General features: G+C 44.3%; 1 protein-coding gene across 1 annotated transcript; it reads right to left on the reverse strand.

Annotated features, from left to right (window-relative positions):
* Positions 1-14: 14 nt before the first annotated feature.
* On the reverse strand, positions 15-7895 carry LOC129704759 (hyaluronidase-1-like). The gene is made up of 4 exons (XM_055648085.1): positions 7650-7895; positions 4008-4973; positions 2085-2174; positions 15-810 (listed from the first exon to the last, which is right to left on the reverse strand). The coding sequence occupies exons 2-4, from the start codon at positions 4911-4913 to the stop codon at positions 484-486; spliced, it is 1323 nt and encodes a 440-aa protein (XP_055504060.1). The 5' UTR covers positions 4914-4973; positions 7650-7895; the 3' UTR covers positions 15-483.
* Positions 7896-11027: the final 3132 nt, after the last annotated feature.

Raw genomic sequence — 11027 nt, forward strand, 5'->3', positions numbered from 1 at the left:
ATTGCAGGCAAAGCAACTGATGAGCGTTGGAATTTAAAGGACCACATTTAACAAGATATATCACCTTACAGATATACATGCCACAAAAAAAACAGAAAATAACAATATATTGAGCAGATTGAGGCAATAATTGATATAATATTGGTAAATTCAGAAAAACTGGTTAGAAATAGATAAATTCCAGGCACATAAGAAAGACACAGTGCTGGAGTAACTCAGCAGGGCAGGCAGCATCTCTGGAGAAGCATGGATAGGTGAAGGTTTGGGTTGGGACCCCTCTTCAGATCAAGTTCTGTGCTCGTTGGTGGATCTCAAGAAGGGTCCTGACCTGGAAACATGATCTCCAGAGATGCTGCCTGACCCGCTGAGTTATCCCAGCATTTTGTATATTTCTTTGGGAATCCATCAACTGTAGTTCGTTGCCATTACAATTATAGACAATTATAGACAAATTATAGTCAGATCTTGAAATCCGGATAGAGATTAATTAGTATCACTTGCGATCTCACAATGTGCCCCCATCCATCCATTGTAACACTGGCACCGAAAGTTGTCAGCCATCTCTACCACATCCCTCTTGGACGCCTGCCCCCACAGGGAGAATGGCGGCCCTTTGCCTATTGGGTTCACCTTCACGGCAAAGGAGTTTGGGTTCAGGTGCAGGTAGGCTTGGGTCATGTGGTCTGATCGCACGCACCGACCATGATTGCTACACAAATGCTGACTGCAGAGCACTGCAGCAGTGGTTACGTTAACAATGTAAGTCCCCAGCAGTCCATTGATGTAGGCTTTTAAAGCCAGGCAAGATTCCTAAAGAGGAAACAATAATTACAATCTTCCATCATCTTCGGCAGTCTAATTTAGACATCAAAAGAATTTTGACAGATTCTAAAAGTTGCGACATCAGACCGTATTTTATATCATGTTATCATTATGGCCAGAATCATTATGTCGACAACTGCACAGTGATAGAGGATTCTGGTGATGTCCATGAATCGCAGACTTCAAGCAGTCATTGCATGCAAAGGATATGCAACAAAATACTAAACGTGACTACTTTCATTTACATGACATTGCTGTGTCCAAACATTATGGTGCCCTGAAATGGGGGGGACTATGTATAAACACTGCTGTAGTTTCTACATAGTGAAACCAAATGTATAAAAATGGCCTTTATTAAAATATGGCAATGTGCTCTTAGATTTTGTGATTTTTTCTATTACACATCTCAAATTGTGGAGTACAGAGGCAAATAAATAAATGATGGATCTTTGTAACAAACAATATGGAAGGCACTGTAGGTTTTTGTTAAGTAAGGACATCAAAGGTTACATGGAGAAGGCAGGAGAATGGGGTTGAGAGGGAAAAATAGATGAGCCCTGATCGAATGGCGGAGCAAAGTCAATGGGCCGAAGGGTCTAATTCTGCTCCTACGTCTTATGACCTTATGATAAAACGCCAAAGAATCTTTAAAATGTTGTTTTTTAATAACTGAGGAGTAATGTTTTTTTATTTTTTATTTTATTTATTAGTAATGTTAAAAGAGTACAACATGTCTTTCAGTTCTAGGAATAGCAGGTCAAGTCATTTGCTGCAAATCTTGACACAGCCAAGCTCAAGTTACCTGTTAAGAAAGGTGCAAGCTCGAATGATGGAGAATGTCTACGTTTAGTTTAGTTTATTATTGTCACATGTGCTGAGGTACAGTGAAAAGCTTTTGTTTGTGTGCTATCCAGTCAAAGCAAAGGCTATACATGATCACAATCAAGCGCTCCATAGCGCACCGATAAAGGATAAAGGGTACAACATTTAGTGCAACACTTTGGAATATCACCCACTAATTTTATGATCTGCAAGAATCCCTCTCTGCTGGCAAAGGAGAACCACGAAGGTTTTAGATATGAAGTCGATTAAATATAGTTCAAAGGTCTTCAGTGGTACATGCAAGGTCAAGACCACGCTCTAGCTGATGAGGGGATCGCTTGGTTGCCTGATAACAGCTGGGAAGAACTAGTCTCTGTGGTCACATAATGTCAACACAATGTGAGCGTTCTATATACTGCACACTGAAGGATAGGTCTTACCTGTGAGTGGGCATAGTCTTTGTTTCCCCAAAGGACAATGCCTGCAGCTCCCATTGAAGCACTCTCTCCGATGGTGTGGACCAAGTCAATCTAAGAAAATTGAAGAAAAAGAACTGTACTGTTGCTATCGAAGGTACCCAGCCACATCTCAATCTCTCCCCTGGTTACACTGGGCATGGTCACAGCATCTCCCTCTGCTGGAAAGAACACAAAGTGCTGGAGTAACTCAGCAGCTTAGGCAGCATCTCTGGAAAAGATGAACAGGTGATATTTCAGTTCGAGACCCTTCTTCAGTCTGAAGAAGGGAGTACACTTGAAACATCACCGATCCATGTTTTCTAGAGATGCTGCCTGACCTGTCCTGTTACTTCAGCATTTTGCGTCCTTTTGTATATTAACCAGCATCTTCAATTCTTTGTTTCTACATTTTTTTACACATTGGATTCCCTACCTTCATTGAGTTGTTATTGGAAAATAAAGTAATTTTACAATGCTTATACGTTTTTCTTCAAACCTTGGAATGATTTTATACAAATATAGACAATTTTTTATTTTATTATTAAGAGAGTCTGGTAGTTCTGTTGAAGGTCTGAAAAATGGATCCGACCCAAAATGTCACCTATGCATGTTCTCCAGGGATGCTGCGTGACTGGCTGATTTACTCCAGAATTTTGTGTCTTTCCTTGGGTAACCAGCATCTGCAGTTCCTTGCTTCTACAATTTAACCTTAATGCTATTTTCCCTGACTGTAAACTAAATTTAAATTTGATTATCGTCAAATAATAAACAGGATATCTATTGTCTCATCCATTCTTTACCACCCTGTACCGACCGCTGTGGATTGAGTCACTCACATTAAGAGAATTATTGAAGCGATTCTGTAACATTTTACTCCTGGTTAATGGATCACAACATTACTGATTGAAATAGAAAATGTTGGAATACTCATTCAAGTCAGGCAGCATCTGTGGAGAGAGACAGGAAATCGAGCAACCACAATGGAGAGATAAATGGAGTCAACATTTCAGCTGGTAACCCTGAAATGTTGACTCAATTTATCTCTCCACTGTTGTTGCCTGATCGATTCTTTAAGGCATTTGCTGTTTTTTAATTTCAGATTTCATGTATCTGCAGTTGTGCTTTTGATTTTTTTTTTTAGCTTAGTTTATTATTGTCGCATGTACTGGAGTTCAATGAAAAGCTTTTGTTTGTGTGCCATCCAGTGAAAGATTATATGGGGGCGACCCGGTTGTGCAGCGGTACAGTAGCTGCCTTACAGCGCCAGAGACCCGGGTTTGATCCCGACTACGGGTGCTGTCTGAACGGAGTTTGTACATTCTCCCTGTTAACGCATGGGTTTTCTCCGGGTGCTCCAGTTTTCTCCCACACTCCAAAGATGTACAGATTTGTAGGTTAATTGGCTTTGGTAAAAATTGTAAAATTGTCTTGTGCGTGTAGGATAGTGTTAGTGTAAAGCGTGTTCACTGGACGGCATGGTGGGCTGAAGGCCGTGTTTCTGCGTTGTATCTCTAAAAAAAAGTTATACATGAATACAGTCAAGCAGCCCACAGTGCATAGATAAAGGAAAAAGGGTAGACAAAAATGCTGGAGAAACTCAGCGGGTGGCAGCATCTGTAGGAGCGAAAGAAATAGGTAACGACCCGAAACGTTGCCCATTTCCTTCGCTCCATAGATGCTGCCTCACCCGCTGAGTTTCTCCAGCATTTTTGTCTACCTTCGATTTTCCAGCATCTGCAGGTCCTTCTTAAAGGAAAAAAGGGTACAGCATTTAGGGCACCATTTTGGAATATCACCCACACATTTAATGAACTGCAAGAAACCCTCTCTGCTGGGAAAGGACAAGCATGAAGGCACCCCCCTCTTTCGAATGCCTTCCTAGGGGGCTGCAATTGAGTGGATTACCTCAGTTAGGAATTCCATGGTGTTTTCATACACTATCCGAGCGTAGGGGATGACAGGCAAACTGTAATTCAGTCCCATTTCAGCAAGACGGAGGCCTTCTTTCATTCGGTAGTGAACATACCTCTGTGCACTCAGTGTTGATCGAAGCTTGGCACTGAGGTAGATGCTTGGATACAATGCAATGCTCTCCTTCCACAGCCACGCCAGCTGGTCATTCCTCTTCATCTCAATATCCGGACATTTTCCGGTGTAATGTTTGGAAAATTCATCATTGTAGCAACAAGGAAAACCATAGTAGCCCCACAGCCCCTTGGGCCTAAGGCCTTTTGATACCTTCAAGGTCTGTCCCATAAAGGCTCTGGCTGCTCGTTCATACTCAATTTGTGCTTGCTTTGCCACTTGACTATCAGACCAGTCCGGATGTTGCATACGGACCAGCTGCTTTGATTTCTCACGGTAGATATCTTTCTGATCCCAGTCCCTGAACCACAAGGGTCTCCAGCTCTCCCAATCAATGACTGACATCCCGTCAAAATCTTTCTGCGGTATGAGTGTCTCCACGTCTACCTTGGCCTTTGCAATGTGATCCTTCAAACTGGCGTTCTGCGGAGTGCCTCCATTGACAGACACCCCACTTTTAGTGTAGTGGGGGTAATAGCCCAGTTTATCTTCGTAAAATATAGTGATGTTCTGCCCAATAAATGACTCATTTTGGTTTGCAATTATGTCAAAAATCCCCAAGTTAAGATCAACATCAAAGGAGGATTTGCAGTCTGCAGTGGGAGCATTCCACACAGTTATAAATGGCTTGTTGAAGATAATTGGGGATTTTGTTTGTTTCAATACTTGTCCCATGGTCATGGTGCACATGCACAGAAGAACTATTTGTGCCCTAGTGAAGAACATAGTTGCTCAGCTTGTTATCCTTTCACTCTATGGCAAATCAGCCTGTTTACACGTTGTGTGCTGTAGAATTAGAAGGGAAAGTATTATGTAAAAGACAGCAAATTTTTCACATTAAATCTATTTTCTCTAAAACGTCTTATCGCAGTTAGTGGCCTCAGAAATATTATTCAAACATAGATGTACTAGTGTCAATAGAGATACCATCTTATTATGAACATGGCTCATCTGCTTCATATCTCATCTGCTTTAAAAGTTTTTGTTTAGTTTTTAGTTTAGAGATACAGCTTGGAAACGGTCCCTTCAGCCTAATGAGTCCACGCTGACCAGTGATCCCCATACACGTGCACTATCCTACACACTAGGTACAATTTACAATCTTTACCGAAGCCAATTAAACCCCAAACCTGTACATCTTTGGAATATGGAGAGGAAACCGGAGCACGGGGAAAACCGGGGAAAACTCAAAGGAAGACGTACAAACTCAGTACAGACAGCACCCATGGTCAGAATGGAACCTGGGTCTCTGGCGCTGTAATGCAGCAACTCTAGCAATTTCAAGAGAGAGCTCGATAGGGCTCTTAAAGATAGCGGAGTCAGGGGATATGGGGAGAAGGCAGGAACGGGGTACTGATTGGGGATGATCAGCCACGATCATATTGAACGGCGGTGCTGGCTTGAAGGGCCAAATGGCCTCCTCCTGCACTATTGTCTACTGCTGTGCCACTGTACCGCCCCCGTGTCAATAATCACAATTCACTTTCAAAGAAACGTGACTCTTCCAATCAAACCTGATGATCTGAACATCAACACCGAGCTCATGATAAAGCTGTTTTTCAGGCTTCAAATGAGATTAGTGTTCAAGGGCACATTGCAAATTTAACCTCAACAATGTATATTAATAGACACAAAGCGCTGGAATAACAGCAGGTCAGGCAACATTTCTGGAGAACATGGATAGGTGATGTTTTGGATCGAGACCCTTCAGAAGATGGATCTCAACCCGAAACATCACCTGTCAATGTTTTCCAGAGATGCTGTCTGACCTGCTGAGTTACTCCAGAACTTGATGTCCTTTTGTGTATTAACCAGCATCTGCAGTTCTTTGTTTCTATATGTAGATTAGTGGCTTAGATGACACATGCGACTCCCGCTGTGATCAAGGTGTAGCTGCTTATCAGAGGATGGTTTGCATGGCTGCTAAGGATCTAACTATCCCCAATAGCAATAGAATTGGAATGGTCAGTTTGGTTCACCAGGGCCCTGCGCCAACTGAAGACTTGGCAACCTTATCCATCAAGAATTGGAGAAGGGAAATGGCTTAAATTCCTCGGGTTGAAAAGGTTTTCTGCAAACAATGATCAGATATGATACATAGTTAAGTAGTTACAAACCATACTTTTGAAATAAATGGGTGTCCAAGAGTGGTGTATTATCACTGGTTGCATTTGTGTGCGTGCGCAAATCAGATGCATGTTACAAATGGAATAGAAAGAAGTAGTGTTGTCACCAGTGACCTGTTTTCTTGCTGCTGTTTATGTATTATGACTATTATTAATGACGATAATCTGACAGATTATAATGAAAATCTGAGGGATATGGTACCATTGTAGGAGTAATGATCTAGATGAAATCTCTTGACAGCTTGTGAATTTAAAAGTTAGAATCGATGGCACAGTTGGTAGAGCTGCTGCCTCATAGAAGTCAAAGACCCGGGTTCGATCCTGTCCTCGGATGCTGTCTATGTGGAGTTTGCACGTTCTCCCAGTGACGTCTCGGGTTTCCTCTGGTGCTCCGGTTTCCTCCCACATCCGAAAGACTTGTGGGTTTGTAGGTTAATTGGTAAATTGCCCATAATGTGTAGGGAGTGGATGCTCAAATGGGATGACATAGAACGAATGTGAATGGGCGATTGATGGTCAGTATGTACAAGCAAAGAACTGCGGATGCTGGTTTATACCAAGGGACCCTTCTTCAGATGGAGTCAAGAACGGACCCGACCCGAAACGTCACCCATCCGTTTTCTTCGGCGATATTGCCTGACCTGCTGAGTTACTCCAGCACTTTGTATCTATCTTTGATCGATGGTTGGTGTGGACATCTGCATCTTTCAATTCAATTCAAGAATCAGTAATGATATATATTTATATTTTTTTAAAGGCACAAAGTGTTGTTTTTGTGCTGTCTGACTATATCAAACTAAGACACAATGACTGAAAAGAAACCATGGTATGATTGAACTCATTGTTCAACTAGAATTTTCCAATACGGGAAGCCATTCGGCCCGTCCTGTCTGTGCCCGTCAGCTCTTTTAAAGAGCTCCCACTAATTTACGCCATATCCCTGCATTATGTCATTTCCTCTTGAAAAGTTGCCACTGTCAGCCAGAGTATTCAAATTCATCCCCACCACACCGAGAAAAAACAAACACCCCTCTCGTTCGTTATCCAAATACACAAACAATCGATAACATGCGAGAATATAAAAATAAAGAACTGCAGATGCTGGTTTATATCAAAGACAGACACAAAGTGCTGGGGTAAGTAACTCACAAAGTAACTCAGTGGGCAGGGAGCATCTCTGAAGAAAACGGATAGGTGACATTTCGGCACGGGACTCTTTTTCAGACCCAATTCTTACCCATCTTTCGGAAGATGTCACTCAATGGAATTTTGAAAAGGGGATCAATTCAAAAGGGGATCAAGAAATTCCTGTCTTTTTTGTTTTAAAGTTACTTACTTTTCCCCAAAAGCATTTCCTCTCCGGGGCACAGATCCTGACTGGTGTCTGCACTCTGCTGCAATGCGGGCGTGAAGTCTCTTATCCCAAATTTTGCATCATCCTAATGCAAGCCCCCGGCTGCTGCTGTGACTAGCCCAGCGAAGCCTCTGCTGTGCTGCACTCCTCAATTTCATAAGCAGTAGAGAAATCACGCCGCTCCATTCTATAATAACAGCTCAAGAGGCGGTTCAGCAGCCGTGTCATGTGAGTTGCGTGTAATAGGACGTTTGGGAGTGTTTCGAAACTTGTGGGGGGAAGGCGGAGACAGCGGTGTAGTGGGACGGCAATCCAAAGTTACAGACCGACGGTCCTCAAGGGGGAAGTTACAAACCAAAGCTCCTCAAGGGGAGGTGGGAAGGGGAGGGGGGGAGGGCGGGGGGGGGGGGGGGGGATGCACAGAGGGTGCAATGAAATTCCTTGTCCACATGAAGGTCACTGTATTGATAAATACAACGATGAGTGCAGAATAGCAGGATGGTGCAATATTATAGTGCGATCCAAAGTTGCCTAAAAATATATTTGAATGGCCAAATGAGGTAGAGTTAAGAGTGCATTGTCAGCACCTTCAGGTAGGAGTTGTGAAAACGGTGGATGATTCCAGACTGTGATAGCAGTGGGGGGAGAAACTGCAGATCGACACAAAAAGCTGAATCAACTCAGCGGGACAGGCAGCATCTCTGGAGAGAAGGAATGGGTGAGTGACTAAGTCTGAATGTCCGAAGTTTCAAGCTCCTGTATACAATACAATACAAATTTATTGTCATTTGAGCCCCAGTGAGACTCAAACGAAATTTTGTTTCCACAGCCATACAAACAAAGACAATGTCCTACAGACATACACACAATTAAATTCACACAAACATCCATCACAGTAAACCCAGTGTGATGGAAGGCAAAGTCTTTTCTCTCCCCTGCTCTCAATTTCTCTCCCGATGTCCAAGCCCCAGGCGGGTGATGATAAGTCCCACGGCCATTTTAGGCCGCGCGGGGCGATTTACGGCCCCGCTCCCGTTCTGAAAGTCCAAGGTTGGAACCCCCACGGGCGATGGTGAGTCCCACGGCCCTGAAGCCGTGCCGGGTGATGTACGGTCCCGGTCCGGGTCGTTCCAACCCCGTGACACCGGCTGGAGAAGTCGCGTTGTGGGAGCTCCGTTGAAGCGGTCTCTCTCTCCCCCCGGACCCGCGAGCTCCCGATGTCCCAGTTCACCGACAATGCGGCTGCGTCTCTCTCAGCCTCCGAGCCCCAGGAGTCGAGTTGCAGCAGCGAGTCACCACCGCTCCCCACGCTCCGAGGCCGGCCAGCCCCACGATGGTGAGTAGTCCGCAGCTCCGCAGCTCCGCAGTCTCCTGAGCCCCCGGGTCGTTCAGGCTGGAGGCCGCTCCACGGTGCTAGGCCCCAACGACAACCGAGACCCGACAGGGAAAGGTCCGGTCTCCCGGACAGGGAAGAGATTTACTAAACAGTTTCCTCCCCCCCCCCCCGCCCCCACATTTAACATCTAAAAACACTACTATTAAAAAACACCAAACACTACATTTAACTAGACAAAAAAATTAAAAAAAGACAGACAGGCTGTAGGGGCCGCTGCAACGGGTGAGTCGCGCCGCCATCTTCTCCCAGATGGTAATCGAGAGAAAAGGGAATGGCCAGGGTCCAAGTATCCTTGATGATACTTCCACTTCTTGATGCAACCTACTGTGAAAGTTGCCTGGATGGAAGGAGCTTGTGATGGTCTGGGCTGCATTCACCACTCTCTGCAGGTTCAGGCAGTCAAGAGCAGAGCAGTTGCCACACCAGGCTGAGATGCATGCCGTCAAAATACTTTCTACAGAACATCTGCGGAAGTTGGAGAGAATCTCTGTGGGCATGTTGAATCTTCTCAGATGCCTAAGAGAGTAAATACGCTGTTGTGCTTTCTTGTTCACCGCATCAGTGCGAAGGGCCCAGGTTAGGTTGCTGGTGATATGGATGCCTCGGAACATGAAGCTGTCGACAATAGCAGCTCCGTTGATGAGGACTGGGTTGGCTTTTCCCCCTCACTTCCATTGATCGACAATCAATTCTCTCTCATCCCACTGGCATTCCATTGACTTCATCGACACCTCAAGCTGTCTCGGCAAGGCCACCAACATAATCAAGAATGTGTCTTACCCCAGTCACTCCCTCGTCTCCCCTCTCCCATCAGGCAAGAGGTACAGAGGTATTAAAACGCACACTTCCAGATTCAGGAGCAGTTTCTACCCAGCAGTTAGCAGGCAACTAAACCGTCCTACCAGCAACTAGAGAGTGGTCCTAAGTTACTATCTACCTCTGGTGAATCTACCTCTGGTGAATCTCTGGAACTCTCTGCCACAGAGGGTAGTTGAGGCCAGTTCATTGGCTATATTTAAGAGGGAGTTAGATGTGGCCCTTGTGGCTAAAGGGATCAGGGGGTATGGAGAGAAGGCAGGTACGGGATACTGAGTTGGATGATCAGCCATGATCATATTGAACGGCGGTGCAGGCTTGAAGGGCCGAATGGCCCACTCCTGCACCTATTTTCTATGTACCTCATTAGAAACCTTTGGACTATTTTTAATTGGATTTTACTAGACTTTATCTTGCACGAAATGTTATTCCCTCTGTGATGTATCTGTATACTGTGGATCGCTCAATTGTAATCATGTACAGTCTTTCCGCTGACTGGTGAGCACGCAACAAAAGCTTTTCACTGTACCTCAGTATATGCGACAATAAACTAAACTAAATTAAAATAATGGCTGGGCTGTTCTGATACTAGATTCTTGATCTTTTTCCTATACTTAATCTCAACATTGGTGTTGATCTGGCCAACAATAGGGTATTATCGGCTGCACATGGGTGTACAGGGAGTAGAGCAAGGGACTGATGCACACAACCTTGAGGGGCAGCAGAGTTGAGAGTCAAGGTGGCGTCCAGAAGCCAGTTGCAGATGGAGGTCCCATGGCCAAAATCCAGAAGTTTTGGGATGAATTACATTGCAATTAAAACACAGTATTTGTGCTATAACTGCAGGATAAGCACTCAACTAAGAAAACTAAGCCCTAAGCCAAAGTATTATCTAACTAATTAAATATACCAACATTATAAATAACTCCGTATGCAAACAAAAGCTACCTACATATTAACTAGCTCTTTTAAAAAGACTAATCCTGTAGATGCTAGTATATAATTGGGGTTATCACAACCCAAACCAACCCAACCCAAAACACCCAACTCCCAAGAAATACACATACAGCATGTCATACGTTTCCTTTCTGCCCCCAACTGACACTATTCTCCACCAAATCCACCTACTGCGTTGCTCTGCTGCCTCT

The sequence above is a fragment of the Leucoraja erinacea genome, chromosome 16 (genome assembly GCF_028641065.1).
Source record: "Leucoraja erinacea ecotype New England chromosome 16, Leri_hhj_1, whole genome shotgun sequence".
NCBI classification, from domain to species: Eukaryota; Metazoa; Chordata; class Chondrichthyes; order Rajiformes; family Rajidae; genus Leucoraja; species Leucoraja erinaceus.

Bases quoted from the DNA above. Each gene is read 5' to 3' on its own strand.
- LOC129704759 (XM_055648085.1), bottom strand. From the start codon at position 4,913: ATGTTCTTCACTAGGGCACAAATAGTTCTTCTGTGCATGTGCACCATG. The intron at 2,175-4,007 runs GTAATCCACTCA...CAATTTTCTTAG, and splicing joins CCATGGAATTCCTAACTGAG to ATTGACTTGGTCCACACCAT. The intron at 811-2,084 runs GTAAGACCTATC...TTTCCTCTTTAG, and splicing joins AAGACTATGCCCACTCACAG to GAATCTTGCCTGGCTTTAAA.